The sequence below is a fragment of the Neoarius graeffei genome, chromosome 23 (assembly GCF_027579695.1).
Source record: "Neoarius graeffei isolate fNeoGra1 chromosome 23, fNeoGra1.pri, whole genome shotgun sequence".
Taxonomy (NCBI): Eukaryota; Metazoa; Chordata; class Actinopteri; order Siluriformes; family Ariidae; genus Neoarius; species Neoarius graeffei.
Genome location: NC_083591.1, coordinates 35,235,705 through 35,261,214, shown reverse-complemented (window position 1 = coordinate 35,261,214; position 25,510 = coordinate 35,235,705). Strand labels below are relative to the sequence as shown.

The window sequence follows — 25,510 nt, the reverse complement described above, 5'->3', positions numbered from 1 at the left end:
ATCTCGGATCCCCCGAGTACCCCCGTAGTTCGAACGGTGAGCAAGCCCATTCACTTTTTTATGCTGATAAGAGAATTACAATGGTTTTTCATGTGACAAAAATGTGCGATTAAATTGCGATTAATCGCGAGTTAACTATGACAGTTGCGACATTAATCACGATTAAATATTTTAATCGCTTGACAGCACTAGTTTGCACCAATAGATAGTTTTCACTGACGTCACAGCATTCCGGGGAACGCCCTCCAGCTGCCATATTGTGGGGCAAACAAAGGACCATCGCCATTACCAGCTACGTTATCTCGGACGAATTTATAAAGTTATATAGTCAGTTTTCTAAAATAAAGATCAATGTCGGCAAAATCAAGCAAACGGAAGTATATGGATACATTGGACGACATCTCACGACAACGGTATGCAGCCAAACTGGCCTTGATTGGGGGAATTGACCCCTACGAAGTGGACAAAGATGCATTTTCAAGTGACTATGCAGGGCTGCCATCCATATTGTACCCTGATATTGTGAACTATTTCATGAATAGTAAAAGTGCCTAACCACTTGACGACCTCAAAGCATACAAGTTGCTGGAGTCATACAATTATTTTGTCTGTGGCTGGGTCCGTGAAGTCCACCATATAAAAACAAGTGACAGTCGTGTCCTAATTACAGCCAAGGTATGTAAACATTGGAATTTTAGAGCTCTCAACACTGCATATAAATATATGTGTGTGTATAATATCAAGTTGATTTAAGACTATTATGAATACTGTGCAATATTACTTTGCATCGGAAAGCTGCGCAAATGTGCGCAGCTTTCCGATTCACTGTTTTTTTCTCATCCTTATACTTCCTATGTTTCATGGACTGTAATGGATTTGCTTATTTAGTAATTTTAATACAGAATTTACTTTGAAATTATAATCAGACACTCCAACGCCCCCCCATAAAAAAAATTCGGATCTGCGCGATTCAGCCGTGTAAAAGGTGGCATCTGCCAAAAGGTGCGCTGTTTGCATCCCTGCATACAGAATAGACCTAAAATGTTTTTCAAAAATGACCCTTGCGTGAGTGAAGTGACAAGTGTCAAATAGAAACGTGACAAACGAGCGATATTAAGTGTACATTACAATGTAAATGTACACTCAGCAGTTCCAGTTAGGCATTCTCAAGAGATTGTTTACATGATGTTTTGGTTTCCAAAAACAAACTTAAACACAATTGATTGTTTATTTAAACAACTTACCACTTATAAAATGATCGGAGCAGACTTTTCTGTGTTTGGAAGGCTGATAATCCTTGCGGTTGATTCTCGCAAGCCATAGATTTCTCCTTTGTATGCTGAGTTTCTTTGTTTGCTTGCCTTCGTGCTCCCATACAGTGGGAATTCCATAAAAGCTCCGCTTGACGTCATCATCTGACCTATTACGACAGCCGTGAATACAACAGGTGTGCACCATTGCTAGCTTTAAATAGCCTGCTTGGGTTCTTTTGAAGACTTTGTACTCGCGCGTTACAATGTGTGCTCAGTGACCCATATGGAAAGCTTGACCCGCAAGATGGCCGCCACTAGGGAATCCCTGACTCTGTGACGTCATGTGAAAACTATCTATAGCATTTGGTCTTCTGCTAACTGGCAGAAATGTAGTCATTTTAGTCGTAAGGTTCTGTAGGTTCTACAGTTTAAAATAACATGTATCTATTATCCACTTTGTCACAATCATTGTTTTCTTTAGCGCTTTACTGCCAAACCAGTACAAAGGGTGAGTCAATTATCTATTTAAATGCATCCATGGTGCATTTTCTCTCATGCCTTCTTTTTTCAGCTCTGCATAACTCCCTCCCTACTTCGTTCATCTTAATGGATAGCTAAATGCACTAAGATGTCTCCGCTGTGCTGCCATCTCATCAGAATGCTGTCTCGCCGCGTAAGCGTAAGCGAAAGCTCGTCTCAAATGTTTGGACGCTGAACCAGCCAGAGTGTGAATTACACTCGCTTACAGCCTGCAGAGGGTCTGACAGCTGCTTTGTTCTCTGTGCCTGACCTATAAAACTTACAAAAACATACCCAGAACCATCCACAGCTCATAAGGGGCAATTTCAGTCTCAGTATCAGGAGTGGTTTTCAAGGAAATTACCCAGTGGACTGGGAGCAATTTGTTTCTGGTGTGTTTTTGAAGCTTGAAGTGATAGAATCTCAATGTGAGTTTTCAATGTGTATTTTTTAGGATTTTTATTAATCCTGGTCCTACTCACTGCAATAGTAGTAAATTAAGGGAACCTGAAGGTTGAGTATGTTTTGTCACTGATAAAGCTTGCTTCATTAGTTCTGTGTTGTTTGATTAATTATCAGTGTGTATAAAAACATATTTAATTGAAGATTAAAGTCAATATCTATACATTTCACCCCATGCATTTAAATTCATATGAATTTTTCATGAGATCAAGTTTGTTATACAGTGGTGCTTGAAAGTTTGTGAACCCTTTAGAATTTTCTATATTTCTGCATAAATATGACCTAAAACATCATCAGATTTTCACACAAGTCCTAAGAGTAGATAAAGAGAACCCAGTTAAACAAATGAGACAAAAATATTATAGTTGGTCATTTATTTATTGAGGAAAATGATCCAATATTACAGATCTGTGAGTGGCAAAAGTATGTGAACCTCTAGGATTAGCAGTTAATTTGAAGGTGAAATAAGAGTCAATCAGTGGGATGACAATCAGGTGTGAGTGGGCACCCTGTTTAATTTAAAGAACAGGGATCTATCAAAGTCTGATCTTCATAACACATGTTTGTGGAAGTATATCATGGCATGAGCAAAGGAGATTTCTGAGGACCTCAAAAAAAGCATTGTTGATGCTCATCAGGCTGGAAAAGGTTACAAAACCTTTTCTAAAGAGTTTGGACTCCACCAGTCGACAGTCAGACAGATTGTGTACAAATGGAGGAAATTCAAGACTGTTGTTACCCTCTCCAGGAGTGGTCGACCAACAAGGATCACTCCAAAAGCAAGGCGTGTAATAGTCGGCGAGGTCACAAAGGACCCCAGGGTAACTTCTAAGCAGCTGAAGACCTCTGTCACATTGGCTAATGTTCATGAGTCCACCATCAGGAGAACACTGAACAACAATGGTGTGCATGGCAGGGTTGCAAGGAGAAAGCCACTGCTCTCCAAAAAGAACATTGCTGCTCGTCTGCAGTTTGCTAAAGATCACATGGACAAGCCAGAAGGCTACTGGAAAAATGTTTTGTGGATGGATGAGACCAAAATAGAACTTTTTGGTTGAAATGAGAAGCGTTATGTTTGGAGAAAGGAAAACACTGCATTCCACCATAAGAACCTTATCCTATCTGTGAAACATGGTGGTAGTATCATGGTTTGGGCCTGTTTTGCTGCATCTGGGCCAGGACAGCTTGCCATCATTGATGGAACAATGAATTGTGAATTATACCAGCGAATTCTAAAGGAAAATGTCAAGACATCTGTCCATGAATGGAATCTCAAGAGAAGGTGGGTCATGCAGCAACACAACAACCCTAAGCACACAATTCGTTCTACCAAAGAATGGTTAAAGAAGAATAAAGTTAATGTTTTGGAATGGCCAAGTCCAAGTCCTGACCTTAATCCAATCAAAATGTTGTGGAAGGACCTGAATTGAGCAGTTCATGTGAGGAAACCCACCAACATCCCAGAGTTGAAGCTGTTCTGTATGGAGGAATGGGCTAAATTGAGTATATTGCTGCTGTGTGAGATGGCTGCCTCTCCAGTAGCTCTGTAGTTTTTAGCTCTTTAAACCCCTTTTTCCACCCTTTTACTTTTCTGCTCTTCTTACAAAGAGATAGTGTTTTTTTTTCTCATATCACATGGATATTTTTAACTTTAACATGCAACCAGGAGCCAGTTTTCTCGCTTATTCGAGAGAGGAGGTGCTGGCCCTGAAAACAATGGGACGAGCTGGGATACGACACTCCATCCCAGCGGAGCTGAGGAGGAGACCCAGGGGCTGCAAAGCCGGGGCTAAGCTAAAGGCTAGGCTAGCGGACAACCGGTGGTGCTACAAACCATCCATTTGAATGTGAACTCGCTGCCGAACAAGGTTGACGAGCTATCCGCACTGAACAACCAGCGGATTTACCGGGGGAGCAGCTTATTTATCTTTATGGAGACATGGCTAGCACATCTCTTACTGGATACTAACGTGGACCTGCGGGGATTCACTGCTGTGAGATCCGACAGAGACACTAAAGCATGCGGGAAAGGCAAAGGTGGGGGACTCATCATTTACGTGAACAATTGCTGGTGTAACCCGGGACATATTTCCGTAAAGACAGTCTTATGTTGCCCAGACTTGGAACTGCTAGCCGTTAGCCTGCAGCCATATTATCTGCCAAGGGAGTTCAGTCACGTGATCACCATCTGTGTTTACATCCCTCCGAGGGCAGCCGCAGCCACTGCATGTGAGAGGATTCACTCTGTCACAGCAAGGCTGCAGACACAGCACCCTGAGGCATTTATGATGATTTCTAGGGACTTTAACCACGCTACTTTGGACTCCACTTTGGGTGCTTTTTACCAGGTTGTGGACTTGTCCAACAAGGAACAACAGGACAATTGACTTGCTGTATGCTAATGTGAGGGATACATACAGAGTCACACCCCTCCCCCCAATTGGTAAGTCTGACCGCAACCTGGTTCATCTACAGCCGAAGTACACCCCCCTGGTTCAAAGGCAGCCTGTAACAACTAGCTCCATCAGGAGGTGGTCCCCTGAAATGGAAGATGCCCTCAGAGACTGTTATGACACCATGGACTGGAATGTGCTGCTTAGCCCACACTGTTAGGACATAGAGGGGCTGACACACTGTCTGATGGATTACCTCAACTTCTGTGCAGACGTGGTCTCCCCCGCTAAGACTGTATGGTGTTACCCTAATAACAAGCCATGGGTGACACAGGAAGTCAAAGCTGTCCTCAACAGGAAGAAGGCCGCCTTCAGGAGCAGGGACAGGGAGGCAATGAAAGCAGCACAGCAGGAGGTGAAACGCTGCATGAGGGAAGCTAAGGACAGCTACAGGAGAAAGGTGGAGCAGAAGCTGAAGGAGAACAGCATGAGGGAGGTCTGGATAAGGTGTGAAAACCATCACAGGCCACAACACAAAGACCAGAGTCATTGAGGAGATAGTGGAGAGGGTGAATGAGCTGAATGACTTCTTCAACCGGTTCAACCAGCCCACGTCCCCCCTACCCTCCCCCTCACTGCAGCCATCTATCCTTCTTCCCTCAACACACCTCCCCCCAGTCATCGCAGCAGCCCCCCCTCCCCCCCACCTCAACACAGACTCGTCTATGCATTACTGCAGACCAGGTCAGAGGTCAACTGAGGAAGCTTCATCCCAGGAAAGCAGCAGGCCCGGACAAGGTGTGTCCCCGACTACTGAAGACCTGTGCTGCTGAACTGGGTGAACCACTCCAACGCATCTTCAACCTCAGCCTGCAGCTGGGGAGAGTGCCCACCCTCTGGAAGACATCATGTATCATTCCAGTTCCCAAGAAGAACCAGCCCAGCGAGCTGAACGACTTCCGACCGGTGGCACTCACTTCACATCTGATGAAGACATTGGAGCAGCTCTTCTTCAGCCTCCTCAGACCCCAGGTGCAACATGCCCAGGACTGTCTGCAGTTTGCATACCGGGCAGGTGTTACTGTGGATGATGCCATCCTCTACCTGCTACACCAAGTCCACTCACATCTGGATAAGGGAAATGGCACAGTGAGGATCCTCTTCTTGGACTTCTCGAGTGCCTTCAACACCATCCAGCCCCTTATGCTTCAGGACAAACTGAACAGGATGCGAGTGGACCCCGCCTAGTCACCTGGATCTCCAGCTACCTCACCGACAGGCCGCAGTACGTCAGGCTGAAGGACATCACGTCTAACACTGTGATTAGCAGCACTGGAGCACCCCAGGGCATGGTGCTGGCCCCTCTTCTCTTCACCCTGTACACCGCAGACTTCTGCTACAACTTGGAGCTGTGTCACATTCAGAAGTTTACCGATGACACAGCCATTGTGGGGTGTATCAGGGACAACAGAGAGGAGGAGTATAGGAGCCTGGTGAGGAACTTTGCCATTTGGTGCAACAGGAACCATCTGCAGCTCAACACCTCAAAGACCAAGGAGCTGGTCATTGACTTTGGGAGGTCAAGACCAAGGTCACGACCAGTTCTGATCAAGGGAGTCGAGGTGGAGGCTGTGGATTCCTACAAGTACCTTGGGCTGTGGCTGAACAGCAAGCTGGACTGGACTTACAACACCAACCAATTGTACAGGAAAGGACAGAGCAGGCTATACTTCTTGAGGAGGCTGCGGCCCTTTAACATCTGCAGGAAACTCCTGTGGATGTTCTATCAGTCTGTGGTTGCCAGTGTCCTGTTTTACACCGTGGTGTGCTGGGGGCGCAGCACATCCAAGAAGGACACATCCAGGCCGGACAAACTGATCAGGTGGGCCGGCTCTGTGGTTGGCATGAAACTGGACTCTCTGGTGACAGTGGCAGAGAAGAGGACTATGGACAAGTTACTGAACATCATAGACGATGCCAGTCACCCTCTGCACACTGTCATCAGCAACCAGAGGAGTCTGTTCAGTGACAGAATGCTCCTTCCCAAGTGCAGGACAAACAGACTTAAAAACTCCTTCGTCCCTCACACCATCAGACTGTACAACTGCTCTCTGGGAGGGAGGAGGGGTAACAAGAGGATAGGGGATGGGAAGAACTTAATTAATCTAGAAGTTCTCTCTTTTTTCTATTCTATTATCTGTTTATCCTATAATGTTGCTACTGGAATTTTAATTTCCCTGAGGGAACCCTCCCAGAGGGAACCCTCCCAAAGGGATCAATAAAGTTCTATCTAATCTAATCTAATCTAATCTAATCTAATCTAATCTAATCTAATCTAATCTAATCTAATCTAATCTAAATTCCTCCAAGCCGGTGTGCAGGACTGATTAACAGTTACCGGAAACGTTTAGTTGCAGTTATTGCTGCACAAGGGGGTCACACCAGATACTGAAAGCAAAGGTTCACATACTTTTGCCACTCACAGATATGTAATATTGGATCATTTTCCTCAATAAATAAATGACCAAGTGTAATATTTTTGTCTCATTTGTTTAACTGGGTTCTCTTTATCTACTTTTAGGACTTGTGTGAAAATCTGATGATGTTTTAGGTCATATTTATGCAGAAATATAGAAGATTCTAAAGGGTTCACAAACTTTCAAGCACCACTGTATCTATCCATCCGTTATCGAGTATATACAACTTGTCTGTCAAGGTCACGGTGAAACTGGAGCCAATCCAAACTGACTTTGGGCGAGAGGTGGGGTACACCCTGGCCAGGGCGCCAATCTATTGCAGGGCTAACACAGGAACAAACCATTCACACTCACATTCACACCTATGGCCAATTTAGAGTAATAGAGTTATTTATTTATTTATTCATTCTCCACAAGTTGGTCCTCTGCACCATAATCCGTCCTGATATGGTGCCAGGAAAGGGAGGCTGAAAATCGGCCATCCTCCATTTCCTGATATTTACATCTTAATATGTTAAACATTTTACAATACGACACCATTAGTTTGAACCCTCACATTTTCAAGTGACCAAAAATTTTGGAACATGTGACTTATAGGTGTATATTGTTGCCCAGGTGTGCTTTGTTAGATTGAACGCTTAAACAATTAGTTCTAAATGTCTACTCTTGGTTTGAGCCCTGGGGTTTGCCTCGCCTCGCAATAAACCAAGATGAATACCAGAGAGATATCCATGGGAGAAAAACAAGCCATTCTGACGCTGAGAAAAGTGCAAAAATTGATCAGAGCCATTGCATTATGGTTGGGCTTAGCTTATACAACTAATTGGAATGTTCTGAAAAAGAAAGAAACCACTGGTGTACTAACAATCAGACATTGAACAAGTCAACCCAGGAAAACAACAGAAACATTGTGACAGCTGTGAAGAAAAACCCACCAAAACAAGTCAGTCACATCACCAACAACTTCCACAGGGCAGGGGTGGACGTATCACAATCTGCTGTAAAGAAATACAGTGGCCATACCACAAAATGCAAACCTGTCATCAGCAGTAAGAACTGGAAGGCCAGATTGGAATTTGCAAAGAAATACAGAAATGAGCTTCAAGAGTCTGGGAGAAAAGTTAACCTACCAAAGTAAAAGAAAGGTCAAAGTGTGCAGAAAAAAAATCTGCTGATGATCCAAACCATACCATCACCAAACTTTAACCCAATTGCATGCACATTTCACCTCCTGAAAAGGAGACACAACCCCCCCCCCCCCCCCCCCCCCCCCCCCACACACACACACACACACAAAAGGGGGGGCTTTGTACCAAAGCCCTGAATACAGATTATGGTACAAGCCCTAAAAAATCACCACAAAAGAAGAATACAACAGCTTCATTCGCTGGTTTGATGTAGTTTTTGCATGCAAGGGATATGCAACCAAATCTTTATTGTTTATTTACTTTAATTTACTTTAAGACCTTTTGATCTGCCACAGAATGTGCCATGTTCTAGGTTGCCTAGCACGTCTAGATGTACATATCAGGAAATGAAAGCTGGAACTCTGATCAGTCATCTCATATTCATCTTTTGAACTCAAACCCAAATGTCTTCAGTATTTAGCAAAAAAAAAAAAAAAAAAAACGAGGCCCTGCCACTCCAATACTATCTTAGAGGTAATAATTATCTCAGAGTGACAAAGCACGACATTGATGGAAATCGTGTTCATATGTTCTGAAAAACTAAATCACGCACACTGCATTTCAGGAATGTTCCAAAACAGCAAACATACACACAGATATGGCAAGAAAATGGATTAGAGCCTCAGAACATCTTCCCTGCACCATGTACGTACCTTATATCCATTGCTGTATCATAGTGTCTTTATAAAACAACTGGTTTTACAGTGCCTTCTAGTGAAAGGCAAAATTGTTGGACACCAAGAACTGCTGCAGAACAAACACAGAAACCAGCTGCAAGTGTAAAAAGCTTTATTTATGATCAGACTTGAGTAAATATGAAAAAGCCTTATACAGGATACAGAATTTCATTTAAACTGTTTTCATATTCCCTCTGGCTCCATCACCTCCATTATGACCCGAAATACTAACCTGAAATTTAAGAAAGGAATAAAAAAAATGAGAGGCTGGTGTGATGCAGGCTGATATGAATCAGTGAATTCCACTTCTACCACAATTTAATTTATTGGTAAAAGATGAAAGATATACGAATGTAACTATTTTTATTTAGGTTTAATGTGATGAAACGTCTGCAAAACGAGTTAGTTCTTGTTATCACTTACATTATTGTAGCAATACTGAAAAAATATTATCTTAGCAAGCAAATATATCTTGAATAAAATGAGTTATCTAATATTTCTCATAAGGAGATTAGTATACTGTAAATAAAAGATCATCTCATCTTTCTTGACATATTTACTCATTTCAATGGTAAAATGTATTTATTTTATTATGGCAGATAATATTTTTCCAAGAAATAAATGCTTGAACTGAGCAAAATTATATGCTAATGAAGGAGGTTATGTTTTTGCCTCCGTTTGTTTGTTTGTTCCCAACATATCCCTACTTTCTCCAAGGACACCTTGATGATGGAAAGGTGCAGGAGCAGGCTTGGTCGGGGTGGTGCACTGGTACTGAGGGCACTTCTGCCAGTAATTCTTGATCTTGGCCTCCATCTCTGGCCAGTGCAAGCAGTCCCTCAGTTTGGTAAGGGTGTTGCAGGCTCCCAGGTAGCCCCCGAGGGAATGAGAGTGTGCCAGGTGTATGACTATGTCGACTCTGGTGCGGAAAACCACCAGCAAGTCACAAGGTTGGCAATTGATGTGATAATAGAGGAACCCCCCCCCCTTGGATGAGGAAGTATGCTGGAGGAAGGGACAGTGAGGAAAGTCCAAGTAGCTGTTGGGTGATGCCTTCTTGGTCTTCGGGCTGGCCTGGGGCATTTGTCTTCTCTGCAAAGGGCTGGTAGTTCAGCTGGGAACCCAGGCCAGTCTCTCCCTATGAGCAGAGGGACAGGTAAGTCAGGTATTACTGATTACTCCCACTCTCCTCAGCAGTCTTCTACCTGCACCCCATGCATGTAGGTTACCTTGACTGTATCACACAGGGTCGCAGATGTTGGGAGAGCTGAGGGCCAGACGAGGGTGAAGGTACTTGCTGAATCCAGGAGGGCTTTTGCTGGCTGCCCATCTAACCACACTGTAGTTTGGGGACTTTGGGGGCTTGGAGGTCTATGAACAACACAACCAGCTGTCCAGGGTTTTCTGGCTGGTGTACTGGGTACTGATTCAGGGTCAGTGGGCATAGGCTTGTGTGGATGAGTGGGGCTGTACTGTCTGGGACTTGGGTGGTGGTGGGGAGCATTGAGCCATGCTGACCACAGGGAGCATGGCCTCATCACCAGGCCGGTTTTCCTCATGGCAGGATGGCTGATCTCCAGAGTTGCAAGGCCTCCACCATTTTGGCCAGAGTAGCTGGAGCTTTCATATCCATAACCTGATCCTTTTCTGGGGGAAGGCCAGCAGGACATGGTCCATGGCCACCCACTCTGTTACCTCGGCAGCTGAATGAAATTCAAACTGAAGCTACCATTTGGTGGTGCATAGCAGGGCATTCAACTGGCTCCTGGGTGTGAGGCTGGGATTGTAATGCCAGCAATGGAAGGCCACTGCCGCCTGACAGGGAGACAGGCTCTACTGGGCCAGGATGTCCTCCTTGAGGAGCTGATAGTCTTCGGCTGATGCCAGGGGGAAGAAAGTGATAGGCCCATCAGGGCTCTCCTGCTAGTGTGGGCGCTAGGATCTGCGTCCATTCCTCTTTGGCCCAGTTCTATCATAGTGCAGTCTGCTCAAATATATAGAAGTAAGATTCAATATTGTCATGGGGTGTGAGCTTGCTGAGCAGACTGTGAACCTCCCAACGGGGATCAGGGAGTCATGGGAAGGGAGAGCGGGGATCAGGAAGTCATGGGAGGGGAGATCCCTCCATGGCTTGGCGGTGTAGTAGTTCTTGTGTAGCTGCCTGGAGGCCGTGGGCCAGTTCCTATGTGATCTGCTGCAATAGGCTGGACTCCAGGAGGTGTTGGATCAAGGGCTCCATCTGGGCATGGGGTGTGTGGGTAGGGCCTGCGTTCATGCTCATATTCTCCACCACTGTAGCAACTTGTGACTGTGGCAGGCAGAACAGACACCAACCCAGGACCTGGAGGAAAATAAAGTACTCTTTTATTAATTTCTTTGGGTAAGTGAGAGAGGGGGAGAAGGAGAATGCAGGAGAGTGCTCAGCAGTTATGTGATGTGCGAGGAGCTCCGCCAGCTGGTGGACCATGGGTGCTCTTGGCGATTGGCGGTGCCTCTTTGTGAAAGTAGACAGGGGTGTCTAAATGCATTGTCTTCTCTGGAGCTCACTGTGGGACAGGAGAGCAGCATCAGTACCATGCTCACAAGCAGAAAACACACTGAGCAATAGAGAAAGCACTTTTTATACTCTCTTGAGGCTGCTGGAGGTAAGAGAATGGTGCCTCTTTAATTTGCTGCAGCTGTGCAAGCCCCACCCCAGAGCCACATGCTCTCCAGCTGTCCAAAAAACTTGGATGCTGAAAGAGAGCTGCCCTTTCAGCACTGGGAGAGTGGTAGCATGAGAAGCAATCTTCTCAGGCGGGGCGACACAGGAGCCCTTACCACAGTATATAATATTAGCTTTATCTCTATTGCAAAGCACTGGCACCTGAGACTCCTTCCATAAATGCGATATAAGCATCTCTTCACAGAAAATGTCAGCCTATAAACAATTGTATAGTTTTATTTGTTCAATGATAACATGATTTTAATTTGTTTATTTTTAGGCTAAGCCTATATGGCACATCCACCATAGAAATAGAATGGAAACTGTAATGTATAACAAGGACATTAATATAAAACATAATTTGCATTACAGACAATATTATTGTCAGAGCTGCTGTTACAGAAAATCAATCAACCTTCTGACCAATCAGATTCAGGAATTCAACCACAACTGAGCAAGGACAATGTGGTCAATGTATTTTCTTAGACATTATACACATGAAGCCATAAGAAAAAGGTATGGACTCTAAGCCTGCCTCCAGTTACAGCCTTGAACTTTTTAACTTAATCTTTTTGCACAAATTGCTGACAAAAAGTAAGGGAGCGAGAAAATGTTATGGAGACTAATATCATACATACCGGATTTTGGCTCAAGGTCTTTTCATCAGTGTTTGCTTGGACATAGGTTTCTCTCAGAGACTGAATTTGTCTGTGATCATGGAAGAAGATCGAATGTGTTTGAGTTAGCATTAAACTCAAACTCTGTGAAATATTCTTCTGATCAGCTTTCCCTGTGGCCACTAAAATCCGCTCCAGCTTTATGAATTGGCACTATTATGTCCATAAATCTCTTCACTATTTCATAGATTAGAGGTGGTCGAGTGGTCCTAAGTTATTGTGGCCTTATATATAAAGCAACATATCTGTTTTAGACCCTCAGTGCCTATATTCAGCACTCATGTAGTGTAAAAAAGGCTCAGAAAAGAATACCATAACACATTTAAACTAATATGCAGCAGATCTTAAAGTGTCCTTAGTCTCGTGATATATGGTTTGTAATTATATTATCAGTCATATACAGTCTGTGTAGCTGTACATCACTCTAGGCCTTTGATATGATATCACACAGTTAATGGCATAATTCCCGAAATCAATAGCTTTTACCTCTTTTCACTGAAAAAATTAAAAAAAATTTCACGAGGTAAAAGAGCTTTCTTCAGCTTATCACATTCAAAACTTAATTGAGTTCAGGGAACATAATCCTTTTTTAATGATTAATCTTCAAAGATCTCCTTTTAAAATGTGTTTTAGATGTGATAAATCATGCCCATCTTCTTTTCACACCTTTTATAGTCCTTGCCAGGCTTTTTTCTTTTATTGCTGGAAGTCATCACATGCTTGAATTACTCATTCCAGAATGATGTTCTTCCTCTTCATTTCTTTAGGTGTTCCGTCTGGGCCACGGAACGTCATGTCTGTTGTGAATGAGACATCAGTGACCCTGGAATGGCATGCACCTCGTGAAACCGGAGGCCGTAAAGACGTCGTCTACAACATTGTGTGTAAAAAGTGCAGTGCAGAGCGGCACTCATGCTCGCACTGCGATGACAGTGTGGAGTTTGTGCCACGCCAGTTGGGCCTCACCGATACTCGTGTTTTCATCAGCAACCTGTTGGCACACACACTATACACCTTTGAGATCCAGGCCGTCAACGGTGTGACCAACAAAAGCCCTTACCCGGCACAGCACGTCTCTGTTGACATCACTACTAATCAGGCTGGTAAGTGCACACAATCTCATAAATTTTAACCAATCATGGGAATGAAGCTTGTTTTTTTTTTCCCTGTCCCTTTCCCCTTTTAGGGATTTACATAACCGTATTACTGAAAAGAAAACAGGATCAGTATCATGTTATAACATGAAATGTTTATTGTGATAACAAGAAGTTCTTTTACGTTTTAACATGATGTTTTCATGTTATATCGACATACAAACATATCATGTTATAACAAGAAAAATTTCCTGCTATAGTAATATAAATTATTTGTCTTTGTATTACTCGGTAAATTATTGTTATAACAAAATATTTCATGTTATAATGTCAGCACATCATTACAATATAAATAGTATATCGTTATAACAAGAACAATTTCTTGTTATAATGTGATAAGTTTATAAGTTTAAATATCTTTTGAAAACATCTAAATACCTTATCACAATAAACGGTTCACATTATAACGTGATAGTGATCTGTTTTTCTTGTTATAACGTGGAAATATCTTGTTAAAACATGAAAAACATCTTGTTACTGCATCACAATAAACTTTTCTCATTATAGCGTCATACTGACCCGTTTTTCTTTTTCTGGCATGGCAGCAATACGCTTCTGTAGGTTTTAGTTCTCATATATTGAAATTATGTTTCAAACTGTTCTTGGCTGGCGGCATGGTGGTGTAGTGGTTAGCACTGTCGCCTCACAGCAAGAAGGTCCTGGGTTCAAGCCCAGCGGCCAGTGAGGACCTTTCTGTGTGAAGTTTGTATGTTCTCCCCGTGTCTGCGTGGGTTTCCTCTGGGTGCTCTGGTTTCCCCCACAGTCCAAAGACATGCAGGTTAGGCTAATTGGTGGTTCTAAATTGACCGTGGTTGTTTGTCTCTGTGTCAGCCCTGCGATAACCTGGCAACTTGTCTAGGGTGTACCCCGCCTCTTGCCCATAGTCAGCTGGGATAGGCTCCATCTTGCCTGTGACCCTGTAGAACAGGATAAGCAGCTACAGATAATGGATGGATGTTCTCTGTTCTCTAAGAACGAAAGGAAAGAATAGCAGCTTGTTTATACAGCAGCAACAGATAAGGTGTGCTATGTAAATTGTCTACTCCTTCATGTTCGTGATGCATATCATCAATTAGTTTTTGAATAAAACATTTTTATCTGTTTATCAGCTGTATATTATCTCTTTATTATTCATCTTAATGGGCAGCATGGTGGTGCAATAGTTAGCACTGTCACTGGGATCAGGACACTTCGTCCAATGACCATTTCATCCAATACTTGAGACATTTCATCCAATAGTTTAAGGGCATATTCTGGACCAGTTTCGTTTTTTTTTTATATGAAAGTATGTCCCTTTACACACTCATCCAGAAGGGTACTTTTGCACAAGGCCATCTGTCTACAGCAGAAAAAAATAAAATAACAAAACGCGTCTGGAAAAATCCCAAGGGAGTCTGGAGCCAGAATCGTGACGTTACCTGCGGAAGCGCCAGCAGGCTGCACGAGCTTTGTACGGTTTCAGTGCACAGCCTGTGTAGACCAAGCGCTCCCATTTCTCTCTCATTGTCTGGTCTTTTAGAAAACGATGAGTACTAATCCCATCAAGATTGGTGTTGCTATACACTCCTACGATACATCTGTTAACCATTTTAATAATTACGCAATAACGTTGAAGAAATTTGCAGAAAACCACCAGGTCATTTTCTCATAAACAAACCAGCGCTGACGTAGGATTCAGAGGGAGGCGTCCCCTAGATGATGTCACGAAAATCAATGTTTGCCGGGAAATTCAAATGCCAAGTTTTTTCAGAGGCGGACCAATTCGCATCAAATGGCTTGAATTCAATTGAATTTTTCTGGTATTGCGCAAGGTAAAAAAATGGCAGAGATTGCAGAATGTTACAAATATTTGACCAAAGTTTAATATAAATTAAGAGAATTACATTGATCTTGCTCCTGAATTTACCTGTGATATGCCCTTTATGACATTTCGTCCAAAGCCTTTTTCATACGCACTATCAATTATTTTATATGTGGTGACAAGATGTGTGACAAGATCGAGATATAAACAAAACATAACATTTTGGAAATAAAACATTTTGCACGCTGATGCCTCTTGATCATGTGCAGGCGAGCCTCATTAACTGCACGCGTACAAGAGTCCGCTCGGTGCGCATACATTCTGGAGCATGCCCGAGAGTCCTTCAGATGCACATGCCAAAGTGAATAGGACCGACACCCACATAATAGTTGGGGCCCCAAAAAAGGATATCTGGCAAGTGCAAGTATAGATTTTCTATGTAATTTGGTCTAATAAAAACAATCTCTCCCCACAAGCGGCCCCAGCCGAATGCATTCGAAGTTGACACTCGCTGATTCCCATAATTTCCAGTTTCATTTTGCAATGGTGGCCCCCAACATGCACGAAGAAGGAGCTTTTGTCGAATGTTTCTTGGACTATACATGAATACTAGGTAGGAACCCATCGTTTTGACCACAATTGCCAAGAAAGGCGAGTCTGGGGTGATCTTTACTTGCCATTAGATTTTACACAACAAGCATTTGGCAAGTGGCGGGTGGTTAAACTACACGCTGCAAAAATGTGTTTTGCTTCAGTCAAATTCCATTGAGAATTCCTCCCTTTTTTGAACAAACAAATACCTGAAATATACAATAATTGATAGTGCATATGAAAAAGGCTTTGGATGAAACGTCTTAACTATTGGACAAAAAGGCATTGAATGAAATGACCTGTATCCCTGTCACCTTGCAGAAAGGAGGTTTTGGGTTTGAATCTCATGGTCGACAAGGGCGTTTCTGTGTGGAGTTTGCATGTTCTCCCTGTGTCTGCATGGGTTTCCTCCGGGTGCTCTGGTTTCCCCCATAGTCCAAAGACATGCATTTAGATAAAATACCCAGCCGCTGGGGTTGTACAGTCCAGTGCATACTTAGTGCCGGTCCCAAGCCTGGGAGGGTTGCGTCAGGAAGGGCATCCGGTGTAAAACCTATACCAAATCAAATATGTTGAACAGATCTGCTGTGGCAACCCTTAACAGGAGCAGCTGAAAGAGGAAGTAGAAGCTTATTCATCTTAAATTAAGTCCCTGTGAATGAGTTGTTACTACAGAAAAGATAACATTAAAAAGGGTGCATTAATATAAACTTGAAATTTAAACTAATGCCAGCACTTCTTTTACAACTGCTCTTCGAGAACATTGTCACGCATGACGTGGAAGCCCTGAGTTCATGGCAGCCTTCAAACATGGCCGCTATGGATTACAACTCCCAGCAGACACTGCACCGCCCTCCCTCAACCGAATTCTGATCTGTGCCGCACCTGCTCCGCTTTTCCCTAATCACTGCTCACACATTATAGAAGAACTCCCCCTCAGTTTGCTCACTGTGAAGTATTGCTCAATGTGCCCTACCTGACCGTACCAAGCCTGCTTTCATCCTGCTGCTTTATTTTGACTCTGACCTTTCTTCTGCATTTCCCGATATTGATCTTTGCCCTGTGTCTGATATTCGGACTGTTCCTCGCTCGACCCCTTGCTATTCTCTGACTGTAATTTGGATTATGATTAGGATTTGTTTGCCAGTTTTCTTCACACACACTCTCGCCTGCAATTACATCCGTCATCTGCCTGCAAACTTGACAAGTATGACGTGGTATAAATTAACACATTCTGTCTTTGAGGGTTTATAGACAGACAGTTCTGTCTCGAGCGGCACAGTGGTGTCGTGGTTAGCACTATCACCTCACAGCAAGAAGGTTCTGGGTTCGAGCCCAGTGGCTGACAGCGGTCTTTCTGAGCGGAGTTTGCATGTTCTCCCTGTGTCTGCGTGGGTTTCCTCCGGGTGCTCCGGTTTCCCCCACAGTCCAAAGACATGCAGGTTAGGTTAACTGGCGACTCTAAATTGACCGTAGGTGTGAATGTGAGTGTGAATGGTTGTTTGTCTCTATGTGTCAGCCCTGTGATGACCTGTCGACTTGTCCAGGGTGTACCCCGCTTCTCGCCCATAGTCAGCTGGGATAGGCTCCAGCTTGGCTGCAACCCCACACAGAATAAGCAGCTATAGATGACGGATGGATGGATGGAAATTCTGTCTATATAATGACCACAATTAATGTTTTTACAAGACTTGAGTCTGGGTCCAGACCTCTTTAATCTGGATTTGGATATTATATGGATTGTGTCTCATCTGCATGTGTGCACGCATGTGTATTTATTTATTTAACTTTCAAAACATTTTTGAAAACACTGAATTCTGAAAGTTCTGATATTTTTATTCATTCACCTTCATTAACCACTTTACTGTGGTCAGGGTACATATTTTTATGAATTCAAGTCAGGATTTTCCCGAAGGGGGAGCAGTACTTATTCTTTACCTGACTTTCTTTCAAAAACATGAAAAGAAATCTAGTTTTAACACATATTTTTTCATGAGAGAGATCGTTTTTACAGGAATTTCATATAAAGATTACATAATTGCCCCCACATATGCACACACGCACACCCACACAGAGCTCATCTGGGGCAGCATGGTGGTGTAGTGGTTAGCACTGTCGCCTCACAGTAAGAAGGTCCTGGGTTCGAGCCCAGCAGCTGGTGAGGGCCTTTCTGTGCGGAGTTTGCATGTTCTCCCCGTGTATGCGTGGGTTTCCTCCGGGTGCTTCAGTTTCCCCCACAGTCCAATGACATGCAGGTTAGGCTAATTGGTGGCTCTAAATTGATAGCCCTGCAATAACCTGGCGACTTGTCCAGGGTGTACCCCGCCTCTCACCCATAGTCAGCTGGGATAGGCTCCAGCTTGTCCGTGACCCTGTAAAACAGGATAAGCGGCTACAGTACAGATAATGGATGGAGCTCATCTGTGCTCTATTTACTATTGAGTGCACCATGAAAATGATGATGACAAATTACAAAAAATAATATTGTGTAATGAATTTGGAGTTTTTGAAATGCATGCAAGCATCATAAAAGCACCTGCTGGATTTTATTCTCTCTTATTTTTTCACATGTACTCTAGTTGTGTCAGGAGTGCACTATTTCAACATTTCAGACACACCCCATTTTATATTTTATATTCAGGTCATTTGTCCCAGATGACTTGCTTTAGTGACTGGGTGTGTATGCAGGAGTCTACTGCGATACATCTCAACAAGGATACAATAGACGAGTGGTCATGAATGGTTGAATGTGGTTCACCATCTTGGTTGTGTGTCTCTTTGTGCAAATAAAGTTCCAATGCTGCAAAGTCTGCTTTTCGCAATAAGAGTCTTAAAAATAATGCACATATATTAATCACAATGTGACAGTCCGAGCAGTGAGATGTCATTCGTCTACCATTCTCTCCATCTCCCAAGCTTAAATATGCAGCTCTAAATATTCAGGAACATAACTCTCTGCTCCTGTGTCCTGTCCTCCTATCTGTAGTCCTCCAGTATTCTGTCCTCTCGTCTGCTACCGTCCTTTCTCTGAATGTCACTGATTGTAGGCTTACATCCAGAAGCTTCATTCCTTTAATCTGGGATGAAAGAGCTGCAGGGTGAGCCATATATAATAACTTTCCCTTGAGGGTAAATGACAAACTTCAAAATAAGGCCAGACAAACTTTAAAAAAAACACAACTTGGAGACTAAATCAAGGTTCATGGACAATTTACTGTGCCCATTTCCTTGTGTCTTTGTAAACAAGGAAGATTTGGTTCTAAACCACGAAGACATGATTTGTTTATGATGTGTGGCTCCGCTAGCACTTTGTAGTTTCTTACTTTATTTACACTTCACACGTTCTTTGATAAAAAAGACATGCTGCTGAGTCGTTTGATCCATGTTGCAGAAATGTACTTTTGGTACCACAGAATTTGCTTCCACAGCCTTGCCAACATTCACACATTTTGTGTAGGAGAGCTGCATTCTAACACTGAAGTACATTGCTATTAAATTATCCCTTTGAAAATACACTAAAAGAGCAGTCTTCAGTTTATATGACAGATGAGCCATGTGAGCTCTGAATCTGAAAATCTCCGATATTAACACCACTGGCCACTCCATCCCCTTTGCCCCAACTTACTTTAATGTTTTGGCCAGTGCTTTTGTCAGGATTCAGTTTTCCTGCTTGAAAGATGCTCTGAAGCAGCACCCTTACTTTCTGTCAAGGTAAATGATTGTGTTGATGTGAAATAAAATCAAAGGACAGTATGTTCCATTTCACTAAAATTATACATATAGACCCTATCCTTGACTTGCAAGTGACGTCAAAGCAAAATAGAAACCTGGATGTCGGCGGATATACAAACGCGGGGTAAAGCGACATCTCATCTCATTATCTCTAGCCGCTTTATCCTTCTACAGGGTCGCAGGCAAGCTGGAGCCTATCCCAGCTGACTACGGGCGAAAGACGGGGTACACCCGGGACAAGTCGCCAGGTCATCACAGGGCTGGCACATAGACACAGACAATCATTCACACTCACATTCACACCTACGGTCAATTTAGAGTCACCAGTTAACCTAACCTGCATGTCTTTGGACTGTGGGGGAAACCGGAGCACCCGGAGGAAACCCACGCGGACACGGGGAGAACATGCAAACTCCGCACAGAAAGGCCCTTGCCGGCCACGGGGCTCAAACCCGGACCTTCTTGCTGTGAGGCGACAGCGCTAACCACTACACCACCGTGCTGCCCGGGTCAAGCGACATTTCATACAAAACATAGTCACGCGTGCGCAACGCTCTTTGTTTTTCCACTGCTTTAAGTGTTCTTTTAGCTCTGCCATATCTTTGTGCTGTAGATGCTTGTGGTCACAACAGTACTCGTGACTGTGGCACGTTCCGAATTTTTCGAATTCTGTCCGTGATTCGGAAAGAGGGTGAGGAAACTCTGAGGCTTAGTACAGAGAGGAGACGAGCACGGCTGAACAACATCAGCAGGGCTGATCTAACCGAGGCTGAAACCAAAACAGCTCGTGTTTGCAGTAATCATTTTATCTCAGGTGAGATTCAAAAGCTTTCTCGATAATATCAGGGAAGAATTTTATTTCGTGTTGCTAGAATTTTGCTATAAAATGAGCGTTCTCTTGTCGTGGTTCACTCGGTCGTTGTTATAATTTTAACACGTGTATTACCATTTTGCTTCTAGGAGCACCAGCGAAATTATATGATAGAAACAGTCGACGGTACACAAAAACTGTAATCTCTGTGTACATGCTACTGGAGCCAAGGAACCAAACTCAAGGAGGAATTATTTCACAGTGGCATTAGTGGAAATCTGGTTCTGATTTTTCATGTTAAAACTGTTAATGTTATAGTCATGTTGTCTGTTGTTGCCCAAATGAGGATGGGTTCCCTTTTGAGTCTGGTTCTTCTCAAGGTTTCTTCCTGATGTCATGTGAGGGAGTTTTTCCTTGCCACTCTCACCACAGGCTTGCTCATTGGGGATAGATTAGGGATAAAATTAGCTCATGTTTAAAGTCATTCAAATTCTGTAAAGCTGCTTTGCGACAATGTCTATTGTTAAAAGCACTATAGAAAGAAACTTGACTTGACGATCCAGACTGGGCACCCACTCAGAAAATGGGTTATATTTCGTCCAAGCTCGGACTTGATTCTTCAGCAGCCAAACCAGATAGAATGCGATATCTGGGTACTCGATGGTTGGCGTCTTATCTTCAGAAAAGTCTGACTTTTTTCAATAATACGGGTCAAAACCACACATATCTATCCTCTCTTTGTATCAAATCTTTGCTTGACCGTTCAAATCGTGGTAATACTGAGAAAATTCAGCATTGTTTACAGACACGCTTTCAGCGGCTGCCATCCTAGTTGCTTTGTATATCCACCATCATGGTGGACGCTCATGACATAGCACATTTTGATCATGTGCTTGCAAGTCATCTATAGTTAACATCAATTAGTTGTATTTATTAATGTTTGTGCTTCAGTAACAGATCAACAGTGAAAAATGTCAGCTATGTGGATTTCAGAGTTCAACCTGGTTTCACAGAAAAAAATAAAGTTTGCGTACACCTCATTTGCAGCACCTTCTATTTGTTGTATATCAATATTCTGGAACAAGCATACACTACATAGCAATATCTGAAATTTTCACTGGATGCTGTGTATGAGATTCTCTTCACCAATGTGTTTCAACCAAGCTAACCTGAATTTATTTATTTGTGTGATTTTGTAATGTGCCTTTTTATATATTCATCTTGAAATGTAAATAATGCATGCTTTCTATGATGGCATATCGAAGCCATTGTAGGTAAGAAAAAAAAAATTACAAAGCTGGAGTGGGTGTGGTATGGTGTGGTGTGGGGGGTATTACTCAGGGAAAAAAAACCCTCGCAATTTCCTGGATTAAAGTCATAATTTTAGGAGAAAAAAGTAAGAAATCCTCAGAGCTTAGAGTCACAAATTTATGAGAAACAAAACTGTGATTTTTTTTTTTACTTTTTTGGCAAGGAGCCACATCGACTATCAAGATTGCATTTCCTATAACTCTCAGCTCAGCAGTTTCAAAGTAACAGTAATTTGTGGCTCTTTTTTTTTCTTGCAGACATGTGAGTTTACAATCTCAGAGTGTATCCATGATTTTTCTCATAAATTTATGACTTTACTTTCAAAAATTCTGAGGTTTTTTTTCTCTGAATAACCCCCCCCCCCCCAAAAAAAAAAACAACACAAACAAAACAAAACAAAAAAAACACCACCAGCAAAAAAATAAGAACATGGTTTTTGTAATTTATATGTTTAAAATAGTCCTAACATGCCATCTTATTTTTCTAATTAATATGATGTTTTTCTTTCCTCCACATTACATTACAAAAGTTGTGTTTCACTGTTTATGATTAAATAGAGGATATTACCTAGTTGCATGAAGATATGAAGTTTATCTTCGAGTGGTGAATATATTTCACAAATGAGCAAAGCAAATGAGCGATATATTTTTCAACATGAAAAAATAAACATATCTCCGCACCACCGTGTAATATTATTTATATTATATGGACATGTCCACAAAAAAATTCATCAAAATAATTTTAATTTTGAACCGGTTTGCCATTTTGACAACATGCATCAAATCAGCAGGAGTGACGGGAGTGACGTCATCAGAGTGAAAAATTGGGAATTATTATACATACACGACACTTTTTTGATGGAATAAAAACATGTACTCGTGGGTTTATAGATAGCATGCAGTATTATCATATCACTTATCCTACATGTATTACGCCACTCTACCCAACGGAGAATGAGCATGCAATATTGTTAAAATATTGCACATTGTCAAGACAACACAACGTCACACATCAGAGCTCATGCGAAAATCCATTGACAAAACTTTTCTGCTGCGCATGCGCACAATCATTTCTTTGTCCACGGGGAAAGAGAAGACGAGGCTAATCCAGTGCTACTGCTCAGATTAAGCACTAAATAAATAAACTGAAAACTGAAGACGTGCTAAACACCCAAAAGGCTACCAAAACTTCATTAGATATTCTTCATGCATATTTACAAGAGAAAAACATACCAACGGACATCGAAAAACTGGAAAAGAGACACATTGGAGATGTAAAACTTCAGCACTAGCGAGTGACTGGGACAATTTGTAAACAAACATAGCTGCGAGGTTTGCTTCATTAAAAATGGAAGATTTTGAGAGAATTTTGGCTGCCAGGTCGTTCTGTTGTGTGTAGTTGTCGATGTTGATTTTAAAAGTAACTAAGTAAATTACACAGGGAAAATAATAATAATAATAATAATATTCGGCTTGGCGGCACGGTGGTGTAGTGGTTAGCGCTGTCGCCTCACAGCAAGAAGGTCCGAGTTTGAGCCCCGTGGCTGGCAAGGGCCTTTCTGTGCGGAGTTTGCATGTTCTCCCCGTGTCCGCGTGGGTTTCCTCCGGGTGCTCCGGTTTCCCCCACAGTCCAAAGACATGCAGGTTAGGTTAACTGGTGGCTCTAAATTGACCATAGGTGTGAATGTGAGTGTGAATGGTTGTCTGTGTCTATGTGTCAGCCCTGTGATGACCTGGCGACTTGTCCAGGGTGTACCCCGCCTTTCGCCTGTAGTCAGCTGGGATAGGCTCCAGCTTGCCTGTGAACAGGATAAAGCGGCTACAGATAATGAGATGAGAATGAGATAATAATAATAATAATAATAATAATAATAATAATAATAATAATAATTATAATATATGGCTGGCTTTTTTGTGGTCGATCAGATATATTCCATTCAGCTACTCATCTTTGACTCATTCAGTATCATGCTAGCTGAATGGAATATATCTGATAGACCACTTAACCTCAGCCAATATTATTTAAATATGTCACTCAGATCCATGATGCATTTCAAATGAAAAATGCAAGTTTTTCAACACGAGAAGATAAACTTCATATCTTCAAGCCAATGTGTGTTTTATTTTTTTTAATTATATGGACACATTCACAAATAAATTGTACCCAAATTTATCAAAACAATTCAGCCATTTCCTCATGAGTGCCATATCGAGATTTATGCCACAGTTTTGGTTCTCCATGTCCTGGATGTAGCTCGTATGAAAAATATGAGTGGCATGTTTCTCAGTAAAACACTCATGTCCCTATAATATAAGTCATTATAACATAATTATACGTTATCAAGGAATTATTTATAGCACGTTATTAAGTCAAGTTTATTTTTTATGTCATTTACTTGTATACAACAGACATTGTCGCAAAGCAGCTTTATAGAAAATTAAAGACTTGAAACATGAGCTAAATATTACAGCTTTATGAGCCATTATTGCAGTTTATCAAATGCTCACAAAGAATTACCAACTTAGAGAAGTATAAACACAGCTATAATGATTGATGAATATAGATATGAATATTTGCTCTCTTCCTGCATTTCTGTTTCTCTGCTTGCTCTGCGTAAATACAGAGGATCTGTTTGTGTCTGTGCACAAAGGTAGCGTTTCCCCTGTAATGAGATGTGGTTTTTGGAAAAGCAACCAAAGCAGTTTGAACACAGTCTTTGTAAAATGTTTAAAAGGCTGTGGACAATTTTGCAGTGACATCGTTAAGCTAACACCACAATAAAGTAGACCTGGATGGAGCTATTTTGTTTTCTGAGACTATAGAAGGTTCTGTCGCCAGTACAAGCTCACAACGCATTCCTATGTTTTATATTCTTTATAACAAACTGAACAATCCTCACTCCAGTAAACACACAAATAGTAACAGAGAAGAGTGCTTCTCTCTACTCCTACTGCTCTCCCAAGATGACAAGGCCTTCAGGGGTTGGGGTGTGTGGAAGCTGAATAGGTCTGACATTTCCGGCTAACTGGAAACTAACTGCTGGTAGAAAATAACCATTTGGGGAATATTTGCAGAGAGAGAAAATTTCCAGAGAGTGATTCTTTTTTTCTTTCTAATGCTTTATCTTCATGTTCTATCAGAGTAGTGCTCTTTTTGTAAACCGTACCCTAGTTGAGCTTTTGTCTGGGGAGCAGCTGCTGCTGGTGCTAGGACACTAACCAAGTGGAAAATTTAAATGAGGATTTTTTTAAATTTTATTTTATTTTTCTTTCTGACTCAGGGCTGTGGGGTAGAGAAGTGCATGATGTTGAACATTTATCATTATACTGCTGTTAATAGGACTGCTACAGATGGGACGTGGAAACACAGCATGTTCCTATTAATGGAGATTTTCTCATTTCAGACTTGCACACACTAATTTGGTGGATGATGTAATTCAGTATGGTGGCTGACGAGTAGTGGATGACTATTTCTAGAAGAATTAATTGCTATCTGTCTGTCTGTCTGTCTGTCTGTCGATCGATCTGAAAATATATTTATTTTTTATTTGTTTGTATACATGCCTTCATATCTGTTGATGTTTATAATTGGTTTACTCACAGTACCAGTCAAAAGTTTGGACACTCATTCTTCAAGGTCCCCCCCCCCCCCCCCCCCCGTATTTTGACTATTTTCGACATTATAGAGTAATACTAAAGACAGTAAATCATAAATACTGGAATAAAAATATACTAAATAGCCCCGTTCCACAACTGTAGTAA

At 42.2% G+C, this 25,510-nt stretch overlaps 1 protein-coding gene across 3 annotated transcripts in view; it reads left to right on the top strand.

The window, feature by feature from the left end:
* LOC132871692 (ephrin type-B receptor 1-B) overlaps positions 1 to 25,510 on the top strand; it is a 940,976-nt gene that overhangs the window by 663,091 nt on the left and 252,375 nt on the right. For all 3 annotated transcript variants that reach the window (XM_060906104.1, XM_060906105.1, XM_060906103.1), the window contains exon 5: positions 13,117 to 13,452. In XM_060906104.1, the coding sequence (XP_060762087.1) occupies positions 13,117 to 13,452 (336 nt within the window). The remainder of the gene's footprint in view (positions 1 to 13,116; positions 13,453 to 25,510) is intronic.